Genomic DNA, 16,127 nt, shown 5'->3' on the forward strand with positions numbered 1-16,127 from the left:
TTTTTCAGAGAGAGAACATGACATCCAATTATCAATCTTCACATTGCGATAGTGATGTCCAATATCCTTATACTGACAGAGTAGTGGTAGGAGAGGATTATGTTGATTTCATATATCAATTTGTGAAGGACAGCAATATATCCGCAAAAAACTGTACGAATACTACTAGCATAAGTAATATTCGTAATAATATCATTGGAACACCTCGCAATTTTCCAAACCATGAAAATTTTCTTATGGTACGTATGTGCATTTTCTGATATTATATCTGTTATTCACGAATATAAAAGAAGCGGACTAATTGAGACGCGATTGATGATGTGCAAAAGTTATTTTAAAGTTTTAAATTTTTATATATTTTCCAACTTTACATAGTAAACTGCGCGCCGACTAAATTGTCAGACTTGAAACACAGCTCTGGGTTGGAATAGTAATAATCCTCTCCTGATATTATATCTGTATTATTATTATCTCTATAATTATTATTATTCTATACAATACAATTATTATATTTCTATAGAAAGTAATCGCAATCTAATTTTATGCTACAACATTTGGTAATAGTCAGTACGTTTTCTTAAGTAGCAAAGATGACGTCATAGACGTTATTAAGACGTCATTTGACGTCACTTTGCTACTTGGGTTTTTGCTCTTTTATTACAGAAGAAGTATGATTTCGATATTTCAATATCTCCATGGCAGAAACAAGTGCCATATACTTTTGCATCAAAGTGTTTAAGAGATGCTTATTATCATGATATTGGTACGTAACATTTGAATTGATAAACAAGATATTGGCAAGAAAAATGTTTATGTTAAGAAAAGGTTATACGTAAATTTTCTATTTTGAAGATCTTGAATTTCATGAAGCTGTATATCCAATCCGAGTCTCTATATATGAAGTATATAATTATGGGAACGTAACTGAAGTTTGGGCCCAAGATTCTGATGATGAGAGTCGGTGGCTTCTATTGTGGGATGGAGACCCTCAGTTCTACGGAATTTCTACATCCTATAGACGCAGACATGGGGAATCACGGATATTTTCCCCGCTTTTACGGTCTTGTAACCAAACGTTTAAAACCAAAAAGCTTAGACTACAATTTATATCCAACTCTTGCACACAGCTAGATGCTGTGTTGCTGATCGGTACATCAAAATTGATTTTACCTAAAAATCCTGAAGATGAGAGTTTATCTGAACTGTTACATCGCATTTGGGTACAAAGACATTCTTGCTCGCGTTATTGTATTTGTTGTGCTAAACAAAAACAAAATGACTCTCAAAAGAAAGATGCTTGGAACATGTATCTATTGGAGGACTTGTATAATACAACACGTGATTATGAAAATGCACACTCGGATATACTTGATCTTCAAAAGGAATTTCCTAAATATTGCGTTATTTGTAAAAGGTATTATAATTGTCGATATTAAGTAATATTCAATCTTATTTTATTTACTTAATAATGAAAATGTGTTTCAATGTTATTTGCAGCGATGTAGCAACGAGTTTTCACAAGAGTAAGCTCGCGCACAAGCAAGTATCTCGAGAGGAAGATGTGCCATCTTCTAAGCAGGGACATGTGAATCACCCTTTATTAAGAAATCATTGGAATTATGTAAAATTTATAGAAGATAACAAACTCTCTTCGGGAGACTCCAAGGAGCAACTTGACAGTTTTTCTGCGTTTTCTGTAAAATATTTTTGAAGTTTATTTTTCGTTATAATTCATTACAACATAGTCTTATTTATTAAAATTTTATGTTTTGTTTTTGCAGGATGAAATAATACTAATGATATTAAAATACTTGGATATGAGGTCGTTTTGCCGTATGAGCAAAGTAAATATACGCCTCAATAATTTAACACAGGATCCTTTTTTCTTTAAATGTTTGAACTTGCGAAATTTAAGAAAAGAGTACTCTAGGGATTCATCCTTTTGTTATGATAAAATTCTGTCTTATTTTGCATCCAAATGTAAATATTTACAACAGTTGGATCTTACAGCGAGCTGCATTTCTGCTCCGGATTTCGTAAACTTTCTTCAGAGTTGCGGCGATGGTTTAACGCACTTACGATTAAATAGCTGCAATTTTGTTGACAAATTATCTATATTAAAAATTTCAGAGATATGCAAAAATTTGAAAGGTACGTAAATATGATTGTTAAGATTACAGATAAACCGTATGTGACTAATATATTCATTTTTTTTTGTTTTTTTTTTTTTAGTATTGGATCTCAGTTATTGTACTCTGGAGGTAATGGACCAAGAAGTTTCGAGTCTCGGAAATCTAGAATTTCTAGAGAAATTAGACCTTGAATGGTGCGATATAAGAGCTGAATCTCTTTGCAAAATACTGCAAAAAACTCGCCGGATGCGTGACTTAAACTTGAGCATGCTGGGTTGTTCGAACGATCATAGAAGATTATTACATTTAGACGCAATCACAATACAGTTAAGAAATTCGTGTCCAGACTTGGAAATAATAGATTTATCGGGCAATATTATTACATCGCAAGGTATTCATGCCCTCGCTGAATGCAAGAATTTACGAAAACTGACAATGATTGAGATGTACGTGTGTGCTAGATTTTCTTTTAAAACACATATTCTTTATCAAAATGTTTATTTACATTTCTTGCAAACATTATGAAATGGTTATGTTGTTTTTCTTATTGCGATTGAATTAATAATATGACTTTTGTTACAGAAACATGTCCGCACCGGTAGGATATTGCATAATCGATAAGCATAGCTTGCATAGATTGTTTTCCTCCTGTCAACGCTTAGAAGAAGTCAATTTGATTGATCTCAATTCTCGGTATCCCAATTTCTACGTCCACGATGACGATCTGACACTGTGTAAAAACTTAAGACAATTATACTTGTGGGGTATATCTAGTTTCGCAATTCTTGAGCAGTGTCCTAAACTACAAACAATCTACGTTCTGCGTAACGGGCCCATCGCCATGCGTGATGGCCAGGCGTTCGTTGCTCAGGCGAAGGAAAAATATCCACACGTGTCCATCCTTAAATATCAAAAGCAATTCTATCTTGATGATAATGATGAGGGATATTATGATGATGAAGGAAGGTGGCAGTTTTACCAATTTGGTTGAAATTTAACAATATATTATGTATTTTGGCGTGTTAAATTCGAATATAAAAGCTAAAATCGTCGCTATCAAGTAGAAACAAAAGTTATAAAGTACTAAAAGTGACAATTTTCGGGTTAAGAAATATTCTATATCGACAGGGTATGTACAAGTACATACATGAGCATCAGAGAAAGCATGCGCAGTAATGTAAAAGTGCGCAAAATTTGAAATAAATAAGAGTTTTGAAATGATTCTTGTATATTTACATATATTATAGTATAAAAAAAAATTTAGAAGTTTGCGAGGGAGGGCCTTTTTACCTTTTCCTCTGCACTCCCACGCCCAAAAAAAATTTTCCAAGCCTAAACCTATTTCTGACAAACTGAAATTTGATTTTGCACTTTTAATCCATGCAGTATCATGCAAAAATAATTTCTCGCGATAATCTCAGTTTGCAGACCGTGAGCCATATCTGCAATCGTTTTTTCGTGAAACTTATTATTTTTAAATTGAATTGGCAAGTTCTTTAAAATTTTGTTTCCTTGTTTTGATTTAATGTGCTTTTTTCAAACACACCTTATTTGTTTAGACCTTTGGCTTAAATCATTGGGAACATCCCGATTGACTTTCCGACTTTATACAAATTCAAACCCATTCGTTTTTCGTCACTTGAATATTTTTATACGAGTTTTGAAGCTTCTCAGGATAGGTACTCAATTCTTTTTAAAATTATTTCTTTTTAAAGCCTTTGTCTTGTGAAAGTCATTCATAACTGTGATATGTATCACTAGTTTGGAATTTTTATAATTTTTTGCATACAAAACGCAATTCTTCCAGATGCTTCTCTTTATTTCGTAAATGGATACTTTAGCGACAGAATTTTTTTTTGTATGTGTTTAATTTTATCTACTGAGCAGCATTTGTCTAAAGGATCTATAATTCTTTGTGAAACTGAAACTATTTGTGGTGCACCCTTATTTTTTGCATTTTGCGGATTGGACGTATATATAATCACTATTATAAGATTTATTCTATATTAGTGGCTGGTCAGTTGTGGATGTAGTACGGTACATATTCTTCATTGACATAAATACACACAACTGCGACATATGTTTGTGCACTCTTGTTTAGATAGATCAGCCTTACAAGCGTAATAACAGTTTGAAATGAAACAATGATCGTTTCAGAACTAAGAAACGTATTTATAAGAAATTCTTTCATAACTGACGAAAACAATTATTTTTTTACAATTTCGAGAAAATATATTTTTTATGAAACAGAAAATATATAATTATTGCAGTAGTCCAAAATAGTTACATTTATAAATTATATTATTTATGAACAATAGTTTTATTTAACTGATCGTTTTTAATATTTCTTAAAAAATTAACTACAATGTCTTTCAATTTACAAATTTATTTACTATAGTTTCGGATAAAACTTTTAATTAATATAATTCGCGCAGCACTGTTATTGACCGCAATTTCTTTGACTTCACGTGATAACCTCGAAATAATTTTGTTCCTAATTTTTTAAAAGGAATAAACATCGAAAATGTTAAATCTTTTTTTATAAATAATGATTTTTATAAATAAGTCTCAGCAAGGCTTTAATTTTAGGTGCATACTTAACAACGTTTATTTTTTTGTTAGTATAATTAATGCTGCATTTCTTTTGGCTACAATATGTTAAAGTTTTTTTGTACCTGTCGATCGTATTTTCGTATGAAGTATACGAATTTTATACGTTAGCGATGATTTATCGATCATAATCTCGTTTCTCATACAAATACAATATCTTTAGAGATTTTGGACGAAAGAAATCAGTATTAACATTTGAAATAAATTACAAGAGAGGTTATTTTGTCGAATTTTTATTTGAACTAAACATATATTTTACTTTCCCTTCACTTGTATTTGCATTTCTTCGCGCCAAATAGCTGCTCACCTTTTTTGTGCCAGAGCTCTGGTAACGCGCATATGCGCGCATTTTCTATAGTAAACGTTACGTATATTATACTATAGATAAATGCGCGCATATGCGCGTTACAGAACGTGGCCAATGTTCGAATGCCGAATCTACGCGATGCATGGTTAAATGTTTTATTACAATAAATATAAAATACAAGATTGATACAGGTTTTGCTTACTAATTAAATGAATTGTGACGCCTGTTGTCCCGAAATCAATTTATTGTTCCGTGGCCATCACGTTTTACTAATAATGGCGAAATATTTGAAATATGTAACTTTGGTACGTGTGACACTACGTGAGTCAAATGGATGGCTAATAAAAGCGTAAAATTGATTAACTAAAATTATGCAATTGAATTTTATTATTGCATGTACAATGTACAGTAATTGAACTCTTATTTGCGATATTAATATCGCAAAAATATATTGTGTAAAATTACACAGCACGAAAATTATGGGCGTAGCACGGACACACCACACACACACACACATACACCACAGATTAATTCTGTGCTTTGGCCAATAACCGCCAGTAAACGCCACATTACTAGCGCCAGTTTGTATCAAGTGTTTACACTTGCATTTTTAGGCCCAGTTCAACTAGTAGTTAACTCTCACTCTCTGTCTCTTTTTAACTCAAAGGTTAGATAGAGACGGAGAGTGAGAGTTAACTACTAGTTAAGCTAACTGGCCACTGTTGAACTGCGTTAAGCCCCTTGCACAATGCCAGGCAACAGGCAATAGGAACAGGGAATAGAAATCAGAAATCATGTATAAATGCAGAATAAACAGTGACACAGGCAATAGACACAGAGTTTCCGTCACGTTGGAAATTCTGTGCCTATTGCCTATTGCCAACCAATCATAGCATTTGAATTTTTTAGGTTGTAATTAACGATTTTTTGGTTATTTCCTGTTCCTATTGCCTGTTGCCTGGCATTGTGCAAGGGGCTTTAGGGTTGGTTTATAATAGCCGTAACCGTTGATTTAAGCCGTAATCTTTAAGAAATTGACCAATCACAGTCGATTATTCTTCTCACATTCGACTGTGATTGGTCAATTTCTTAAAGATTACGGCTTAAATCAACGGTTACGGCTATTATAAATCAACCCTTAGTCGACTGGCGCGGCCTGGCGCCACCAATCATTGCGTGTGAAAACCGGCCTTAAAAGAGAGAAAAGGAAAGAGGGCATTACTGGACCCGCCATTGGGCGAATCTGGACAAATCGAGCGACGCAACGAGACTGCATCGCATCTACGGCGTTCACGGCGTTTGCGTCATCGGACAATTGTTTCGGGATTCTCGAGAATTCGTCATCGAGGGGTGTCGAAGGGGGGGTCCCTCGATGAGTGATAGTGCGAGGGGGACGTTTCTCGTTTCTCGTTGTGTTCCGATGCGGTTACATAATTATTTCGGCATGATTTTTCGGTCTCGCGTGTGAATCCTCGGCGGAGATCGCGGTCCTGTTGACGGTGACGCGATCGAGGTCAATGCGTAGGAGCGCGGACTCGCGGAGCGTGTAGCCTCGCTCGTGCTCGTGGCGCGATGGCAGCGTTGCGTTGCGCAGAAGGGCGAACGGCGACAGCTGACTAATGTGATTCGGTCCGTGGGAACTCAACGTCCTCGGCGTCCTCGCTCGCGCGTACATCTGTACTCACTTTGCACCTGCGAGCCCTACATAACGCACGTAGACGCGCTGGCTCGGACAAACGGTCAGTCGACAGGCATGGAGGATATACCCTAGTTTTTCTCCCATTCCCCCCTCGGAGGAGCCAATTAATCCTGAAAAGCGTGTGAGCTCCGTTCCTCGGGACGTCGCGCGTCGCTCGTCCGAGCTAGAAATCTAGAAATCCTAGACACACGATATCGGGGGAATCGATATCGCTCTCGCTCGAATTTGCCTCACGGGGAGGCCAGGTATTTTGCATCTTAATTATATACTATGCACACGCGAGATACGGGGTACTCGGTTTTTTATCGTGCGATTATATCCCGTCATAGTCAGCGCGAATTGTTCTGTACGTGAGTAATTTGGTGAATCAGTTGCCAAGTTGCACAGACCCACGTAACATCCTCTTGTTTTATTTTTGAAATTTAAGTAATCTGTCTCTCCCCCCCCCCCCGCGATTCTTTGCGTATCGGGAAGTGATCCCCCCACCTCGCATGAATTTACGTATTACGCATAAATTCTAAAAATGTTAAGAATTCTTGTCCGTCATTTGCATATTAATCAAATGTGTGGTGCGAAGAATGACCTGAATGATGAGCAATTTGCATTTCAAAACAGAGTTTTCTAGAGGGCTGTACCGGAGCAGTTGCTCTGTATCCAGCGATCATGGAACAGATGATCGCGCTGAGTACACAAAATCCATTGTCCTTATTGGTTAAATTTGGAATGATGGCCTGGAACAACAGCTGCGGGAACGATAACTGTTCCGGCCACGGGGAATGCCATAATGGGACTTGTCTGTGTGAGGTAATAAGTACTTCTGTTGATCTGTTGACCGCGCTAAATCGTTTCGTGACGATAACGTTTAATTATCTCGTTTCCAGATCCAGTTTGACGGGCCGGAATGCCACATCCCAAATCTAAGTTATTACATCGCCTTCGCCACGATTTTTTTCATACTCGGTTTCGTCTGCTTGATACAACTTGTCATGTGTATCGTCGCCGAGTGGCAGCGGATGAAGGCACCGTCGTTTCTGAGAGCTTGCCGGGTCACTACTCAAAAAGTGTTGTACTTTGTGGTTTTCCTCGCGTCGATGATACGAGGGGCATACTTCACCTCGCCGGTATTTAAAAATATTTACATTTTTTTTTTAATTATAACTTTTTGTTTTTATTATGCTTTTAATCACGCGGTCTTAATTTTCTTGCAGACTGCTTTCAAGGAGGGCTGGTCCAGGAGCTTGCTGTCAGCGTATTACCCGTTGCTCTTGAGTGGATCATCGTTGATCGTCTGTTTCTGGGCCGAAGTGGTTCATCTGAGAGACATTCGCTGGGACAAACCTCAGTTTTTGTCAAAATCTTTTCTGGCCTTTGTTGTCTTCAACATAATAACGTATTCCCTCTTATTAGCGGAGTTTATCACGGCTCAGACCTATTCACAAGTAGATCAAGTAAGTAACAGAATATGGGAAAATGTAATTTATATTTATTATAATATCCTATTGATTTGCATGTGTGTGACATTCTTGATAAAGATAATTTGTTAATAAAATTATTTTTTCTTTCTAGAGCTTTTATGCACATGTATTCAATGGCTGTTACGCAGTGCTCCTATTCATTGTAGTGATCTTCTTCTTGATCTATGGAGTGGAAGTATTTTTCAAAGTATGCTCCTTTCACATTGTAATACTTTTACTACAGCATTTATACATTGTCGAGTTTTCTTATGGGTTTTTTTTTTATTATTAGGTTCGTGGTGGATTCTTAAATGAATGTCAAGTTACTTCCATTGCAACGAATAAACGTGTAGCTGATACAACCAAAGTCCCTGCCGAGGATCAAGTAACGGCGAAGTTGTTCGATCCAGGTCCGTCTACATCTACAGCAGAGCCTGTGCACATGCAGCAAGTGAATACGTCTCAATTACATCAGTCAAGATTTGGATTACTCTCTCAAGCTTTTATGCTGTTTATAGTAGTTGGTTTTCTGTTCAGCGAGACCCTCAGTGAATTTTGGAAAACAAAGTAAGGAAACGAAAGAACAAATCTAAGTTGTAAGTTATAACAGAATTTTTAGACTTTTCCTAACGTATATTCTTATTCTAGGGTGCCATTGTACAGCAGGAATTGGCATGACGTTGTGTTTCGTGTTATTGAAGTTGGCGTCGCACTATGGTTTCCTTGTGTTCTTTGGAATTGTATGAGGTATGTGTTCATACTTTTTCATCTATCTTATAAAATTTCTTTCATAAATATTTTTTTTATAATATGCTCTTCTGCAATATCATTTCGTCATTTCCGGTTTCAGTCCAGAGCAATTATGGATCCTAAATCCGAAGCGTTTATTGAAGAGACTGGATCTGGATCAAGGGAAACACATAAAGGAAATTGAGTTGCAAGAAAAGGGCGCGTCTCAAGATACCGCGTTTCTCTCTGCAGATACAGCATCGATTAACAGCAAAGATTGCTGGATCTGTTATGACAGTGAGAGACAAGATGCTGGTCCATTGATACAACCATGCTTTTGTAGGGGTGATGTAAGTGCTGTACATCACGACTGTTTGCGTCGCTGGCTCGTTGAGGTAAAGTGGTTACGACGTTTTATTTTGAATATTGCTTGTCGGATCATCTGTGTGTTTGTCACCTTGTCGATCGTGATTTTTTTTCTTTCAGAGTTCTGTAAATGCTGACAGTCTCGTTTGTAAAGTGTGCAATACGAAATACAATGTTGAACATGCTAGCCGATTGGATTGGCAAAACAGTTTGACCCCACGCCATTGTCTACAAACTATTGCTATTGTTACCACGATGTGTGGATCTTCTGCTGCTGCCTGGATAGTTATCCAACTTGTAGAAGGACCCATCATTAGAATGCTCGCAGCCGGAACTGCATTACTGATTATGTATGTCTGCATAAGGTAAGTAAACGTTAACTTTTTTTTTTAGAACAATTAACATTAATACGTCCAGTTTATTCATTATTGAAATTGTTTGTTCTAGATTCTTGAGCTTGAATACCGTTGTAGCGTATCAACGGGCCAAAATTTCATCGTTAAATATTGTTAACAGTGGTAGTGACAATAGTGGGACTGCACATGTTGCTACAATTAGTCATACGATTTCGGTGGACTTGACGAAATCGGACATGGCTTCGATATAATCTATACTTGCCATTGTGCTACGAGAACACAAGTATCTTCCTACTTGAAGTAGAAATATTCAAAATAGGATAACTAGGTACTAGAATAATGCCGATGTGTACGCTTTTCAAGCGTATGTAACGATAATGTACAAAGCGACGATGATTAAGGTACGGTATGTTTCCGTTCAAGGTTTTGTATGCTTCTTGTAAAATAACGAAGTTGTTTTATAGAACGCGAATGAGAAAACTAAGAAGAGACATACTGTATCTACATTTTCACGATAGATTTAAACCAGTTGCCAAACTTCCATATTTTACTCCTCCTGATTATTTCATTATATGACATTCATGTATATTCATGTTTTCATCATATTCATATATTCGTTACATCGCGTATAACATATATATATTTATATATATAATTTACATACTTGTAAGGTATTATCCACAAAATGTGGACGAGATATGTTGTAATTACTTTAATTACTTTATTTTGTTGGAGATATTACGTTATTAATAAGTTGTATCTCATATTTATATATATAAGCAGTAAAAATTTGAATATCAAGTTTTAAAATTGCCATGAAGATTATATTATAAAAAGTATATCAGTAGTATCAGTAAGCAATCGCTGTTCAAAAAGATAATACAACTTTCACATAGATATGAGTAAAATATAATTTCACTGGTGCAATTTATCTATTTAGTATTTATAATTACGTTAATTTTATAATTTACTAGTAAGTATTGAATATTTAAAAGGAATGTTATATAGAAATATATAGTCATATATAGATTATTAAGACATAATATGTATAAAAGATAGATTCTTCAGTAACTAAATACCAATAAGAAAAAGATTGGCAATTTTTCAAACTGCTTTACGGATTACCTTACATTTTCATCATCATTTTTTATATCAAAAAACGTGTCAAATTCAGTAAATCTCCATCTCATTGATAAGTTCATAATAAAAGAAGAACTGCGTTATTACAGACTGTATTAACAATTAAATCAGTATATTAAACATTTCTGTTGTATTAACAAATGATGTATTAAGATATAATTAAGAAAACTGAAAAAGCAACAGGTGGTAACATTGTATAAATCATATCTTAAATAATTGCATTAATAATTTGGCTTTTAAAAGTGCATAACAATTACGAATACCTTTTTACAGAGTGCTAAAATTTGCATTATTTCTAGAAGCATCTTTAAAATAGTAGATAATATATTTCTTAACTCATATATGTTTCTAAAAATTTGAAGTTTTGAGTGTCATAAGGATTATTTTCTTTAGGATGTTTTATATAAAAATAATTATGATACGGATTATTAATGCAATTATATCCTATATAATTCTGAAGTTGTCATGATATGTCATATATATGATAGTTACTTTAATGTCTTAACAAGTATTCAATTTTAGAAAGTATTCAAGCATTAGAAATCCAATAATGGTTAAAGACTCCATACATATTAAATAGATTTTAAAATGAAAAAGAATTGATCTTAATTATATCTCATAATAATCGTATCGTAAATGAAATTTTTAAAAGCTCAAGAAGTATAGTAGATATACAGTGTTACAGTTACATCCCTATATTGTGCAGCAATAGTACGCTTATCTCATGCAATAAGTAAACGAACAAAATTCGTGTTACTGTATACTTCGTTATAGCACAACGTTAATTATATTATAACGTTATTACAACGTTAATTATTTTATAACTTACTTATTGATCGCATTTTTGGTTTAAATTCAATTATATTAAATTATTATTTGCATATAATTGAAAAAGGTAGTTTTATTTTATTTGAAGTGGAAGGAACAAAATCACTTTTTTAATTTACTTTTATAAATATAAATAACTGATTTTAGTTTCTTAATATGTGGATAAAACTTAGAAATGCTTACAATAAGTGATAAACGTCTTCATAATATCGGTATATTCATAATATTGAGTACCTATTAAGTTTAATAAATATATATCGTAAACTTATTAAACAATAATAGTGATAAGCTGTGATAATATCATGTTATGTAAGATGTTCATATTAATGGCTATGTAATAAAATATAACAAAAATATAACTGATTCTTGTTTCTCTTTGGGGGAAAAAAAATATATATATATATATATATACACACACATATATATGTATCAAGACATGAGATTATTAAAGCTTTTGATTGGAAAAACGGTGTAATTAATTAATAACTGGGTATTTTTTGTTTGTAGGAATGATTCAGAGACACTTTTTTTATTATCGTTATATTATTTTTTTTTAAGACAGTTACTTAAATATGTATGAGAAATACACGTTACCAATTAAATCGAATATTGTACTCATTACTGTAATTATAGATATACAAATATAACATAACTTAAAGTACGGTTTAATAATAATCTACTAGTTAGAATTTGTATGTCTTCTCGCCAAAATTTACTTTGACTGTGCATAATATTACCTGTTGCCATGTGTTTATAAGTGAAACATATTGTGGCATGTTATTTTTCTCTCTCAAATTTAAGTTGAATATTATTGGATAAGTGATAAATGCACTGTGTCGTTCAACCTACGCTGAAACATTATCATAATTAAATGTAATCAAATGTAATTAAGGAATCAAAAAGAAATTAGCGTGTTATAAAGTACTTTTCATAACGAGACAAGCTAGAAATGCATGCATATATACACGTTCAGACATATTGATTATTCATTCATTACACCTTAATAAAAGATATATAAAATATATATTCATAATAAAATATAGCGATATGTTTACCTGCAATGCCAGCAATGGCTTCCGAAGCAAAGTATTTCACATCTACGTCGCTGTCAGTATTGAGTTTATCGAGGATAGGTTTTACTTGAGTTTGGACTGCTGAGGGTTCTAGGAAAGGTCCAATTCGCTGTAGAGTCTTAGCGACATTAAACCTTACATTCGCAACGTTATCAGTTGCCATTGTCAATACAGTTGGAAGCATCACCTTTGTCGTTATATCTGGACCACATACTTCAGCCAGAACCTATTATAGAAATTGTGTAAATTTACATGTTAGAATACATACTATTACTATTGCCATTGTACAGCATAATGATGTAGCTTACATTAATGCAGAACAAACATGTCATTCTATGAAGATAATTCTGATCCCTGGACATAGCCAAGACTTTAGGTATCACTGTATTCTGTGCCCAATCGGGTCCAAACTTCTCTACCAGTTTCTTCAGATTTAACGTAGCTGCTTCTCGAATTGCATAAACATGATCCACCAACCAAGTCATGCACAGAGAATTTAATTTCTCATCAAAGAATTCCACGCCAAGTTGTCCGGCTAGTAATGGCATATACCTGAAATTTAAGCTATTAACACAAGCGGACTATTTTTTAAATTCAATTTAGACAAAAGCAAACATAATTACTCGATAATAGCTAGTCGCACACGCCATTTAGAGTCCTCGGCTAATTCCACGATGGCAGGTAAGAGGGACTGCGAGAGTTGTTGTATGCCAATAACTTCATTAACACATTCTAGATTACTAATTATATTGAGTCGCACTTCGGGACATTCATCTCTGAGCTGAGATAGGAATAGGGGTAACAAGTGTTCGATTGTGCTGCAAATATATTAAACAATTATCAATCGATTGTTGTACTTTGTAATATTGTATTAAAATTATTATTTTATTTATCCTTACTTGTGCTTGCCAAGAATGGGGCTTAATCCCATGATTACGCTTGCCAAAGCTGACTTTACGTGCTGATTAGGATCTGCTACAAGTTCTTTAACAATGGGCAATATATTTGTCATTATTATAGACTCCTGATTAAACTGATCAAGATTCTGGCAGAAATCGCGAACTTTATCGGCAGCTGCGGCCCGCACCTCTGCTTCGATATCTTTCAATAATACTTGAAATGCTGGCACAAGATCTGTTTTCGTTATTTCTGGGCCAACAGCCTTTTGGAGCTGCAGAAAAAAAAATATTTAGATGGTATTTTTAATACAAAATTTTCTCAGAATAAATCTCTATATTAAGTCTTAAACAATGATACGTACGTCTGTAAATTTATCTGCCACCATGTAACGAACGCGCCATGATTGATCGCTAGCGCACTGCCGAAGCGTAGGCATGACCAATTGTTCAACATCCTCTTGTTGTAACAACGCTGCAATACTGACACAAGCTTCAACAGCCAAAAGACGAACTGAATCCTGTAAAATTATAAGTTACTGTATAACAATCTGGCTGATAGAACATTTATCAAGTTTCATCGTTTTAATGCACCTACTTGTTCGTCCTGAGCGAGTATAACAAACATTGGTATTAAATCAGATTTGAGGTACTCGATCTCCACAACTTTTGCAAACTCGCCTAATTTAGAAGCAGCTGACCGTCGCGCCATAGGTGTATCATCCTGGCACAAGCTGCGAAAGTGATTTCGCAATTCCGCTACAACATTCAAATTCGCAAAACGTTAGGATTATCAATTTTGTTTACTTAAAAACTGATCCGCAAAAAAATATAAGATTATTATACAATTACCTTTAATGGCTGGGCTCACCCTCGGATAACAAACGCTGAACAAGCCACATGCCGATGTTCTTGACGTGAACCAGTCTCCTGAAGCCAAGCGTTGCACTAATGGAACAAAGTGCTCCTCCAAATCTGCAGGACTGTGCTGGCTCGCGATATTTCTTAAGGATTCCACAGCTTTGTCGCGGACCACGGTTTCTTCCACAGTGGCCAGAGATTCCAGTGGTGGCTAAATCAGAAATTTATACATATAGTTATTTCTTCAATAGACAGAACGAAGATATTGAAACTGATATTAAAGCAGTATTCATAGCCCAATATTATATTTAAGATCGTCTTAAGCACAATCTTTGGTATGTGTGAAAGCGATCGACTCACAATTGGCGATCTTATTACCACTTAAAATCAGACTTGAGGTAAATTTTAAATATAAAGTCCAATTATAAATATCATTCTTAGACTTGTGTCAATTATTTTATTATCTAAAACAGATCTGTCATTACCAATAGACAATGCACGAATTCTGGCCCACCGACGAGAGGAGTAAACGTGCCGAGCTGTTCAGCCAGCGCAAGGAGGACTTCATCCTCGTCGTAAATCGTCTCTGTTAAAAACGGTATCAGCTCGCTCCGCGTTCGTTCGACTCCTAGCGCCAGCGCGATCGTCGATAACTTCTTGATAGAATTGAGACGTAGCTGTAACGAAAAGGACAACACATATGATGATTTCTGTAACAAGTGTTAACTGTGATAAAAGTAGCAATGAAAGTTGTTGCTTTATATACGCTAAATACGTAAAATTTTAGCTCCAACCGGGTATCTTTCTCACAATGACGTGTTCTAACACTATCTTAGACTATCACAAGCACTAGTATCTCCGTGATCTTTTTAGCAAGTTCAAAAAAACGCTGTTTAGAGTACCGCTATCTCGGTATTGTCTCCAGCGAACGGGTAGTAACGGGAAAGAGAAAAGAGGAGGACAAGAGGAAGCGGAAAGCTCACTCGACGCGACCGTTGTCGCGGCGATTACCTGGACGTCCTCATTTTTCAGCTCGTCGATCAGAACCGCGATCGGATAGAGGCTGTCGTCCGTGTTGGAGTCGCTCGCTGCCATTTTGCTGCCGGACAACACTGGTGATTCGGTGTAAACGCTCGTGAGGATTCCTCGTGGCCGCGTCAGATGCGCCTACGTCGATGCTCGCGTCTCCGGGGGATGTGTATCGGACACCGTTCTCGGGCACGCGCGCGTAGTTACAGCATAATTGCGGAACGCCGTTTAGTAATTTAGGAGCTCGCTCGAAATTCACTTGGCAGCCCCATGCGACTCCGTGAATCACTGACGGTAGTGATGGATAGTGATGACTCGCGCCGCCATCAGATGGCGACTCCCTACGCTCTCTTCTCGGCCCGTCCGCGTCGCGGACGAGGACGTCGCGGCGTCGAGGACGCGAGCTGCGAGCTGCAGCTGCGCGGCGCGATGATGCAATTGCGTCCTGCCGGTTCTGCCATTTTTAAGCGTATGGCGATAAAGCTGTAATATAGCTAGAGATCGCGCCTAGAAATGTTTGTTAATGTTAAATGATCGTTTATCTCTTTTTAGATTATATTTGTATAAATTAAAATATAACTTTCACTTAAATTTTTATAGCGTTTTTTATTGGGAAAAACTCATTAGCACTAGCAGCACTGAGTGCT

General features: G+C 35.6%; 3 protein-coding genes across 5 annotated transcripts; 2 read left to right on the forward strand and 1 right to left on the reverse strand.

The window, feature by feature from the left end:
- The first annotated feature begins 8 nt into the window (after positions 1-8).
- Positions 9-3,353, forward strand: LOC139824194 (F-box/LRR-repeat protein 4-like). Its single transcript, XM_071796691.1, has 7 exons — positions 9-239; positions 664-763; positions 853-1,414; positions 1,498-1,696; positions 1,782-2,151; positions 2,233-2,578; positions 2,715-3,353. Exons 1-7 carry the CDS (start codon positions 18-20, stop codon positions 3,121-3,123), a joined length of 2,208 nt encoding a protein of 735 aa, XP_071652792.1. The 5' UTR covers positions 9-17; the 3' UTR covers positions 3,124-3,353.
- A 2,989-nt stretch (positions 3,354-6,342) lies between these two features.
- Positions 6,343-11,980, forward strand: LOC139824186 (uncharacterized). 2 transcript variants are annotated; one of them, XM_071796687.1, is made up of 10 exons: positions 6,343-6,993; positions 7,364-7,552; positions 7,630-7,869; positions 7,957-8,196; positions 8,315-8,410; positions 8,495-8,769; positions 8,851-8,949; positions 9,053-9,326; positions 9,418-9,662; positions 9,745-11,980. In XM_071796687.1, the coding sequence occupies exons 2-10, from the start codon at positions 7,412-7,414 to the stop codon at positions 9,902-9,904; spliced, it is 1,770 nt and encodes a 589-aa protein (XP_071652788.1). In that variant the 5' UTR covers positions 6,343-6,993; positions 7,364-7,411; the 3' UTR covers positions 9,905-11,980. The 2 variants fall into 2 exon arrangements, with proteins under 2 accessions (XP_071652788.1, XP_071652789.1); XM_071796688.1 differs by having other exon boundaries at positions 6,343-6,788.
- A 250-nt stretch (positions 11,981-12,230) lies between these two features.
- On the reverse strand, positions 12,231-15,829 carry Pp2a-29b (Protein phosphatase PP2A regulatory subunit A). Of its 2 annotated transcripts, none has more exons than XM_071796686.1 (10): positions 15,463-15,829; positions 14,937-15,128; positions 14,443-14,662; positions 14,189-14,349; positions 13,956-14,111; positions 13,594-13,865; positions 13,318-13,512; positions 13,003-13,246; positions 12,677-12,920; positions 12,231-12,466 (listed from the first exon to the last, which is right to left on the reverse strand). In XM_071796686.1, the coding sequence occupies exons 1-10, from the start codon at positions 15,544-15,546 to the stop codon at positions 12,462-12,464; spliced, it is 1,773 nt and encodes a 590-aa protein (XP_071652787.1). In that variant the 5' UTR covers positions 15,547-15,829; the 3' UTR covers positions 12,231-12,461. The 2 variants fall into 2 exon arrangements, with proteins under 2 accessions (XP_071652787.1, XP_071652786.1); XM_071796685.1 differs by having other exon boundaries at positions 12,231-12,471.
- Positions 15,830-16,127: the final 298 nt, after the last annotated feature.

Source organism: Temnothorax longispinosus, unplaced genomic scaffold (assembly GCF_030848805.1).
Source record: "Temnothorax longispinosus isolate EJ_2023e unplaced genomic scaffold, Tlon_JGU_v1 HiC_scaffold_29, whole genome shotgun sequence".
NCBI classification, from domain to species: domain Eukaryota; kingdom Metazoa; phylum Arthropoda; class Insecta; order Hymenoptera; family Formicidae; genus Temnothorax; species Temnothorax longispinosus.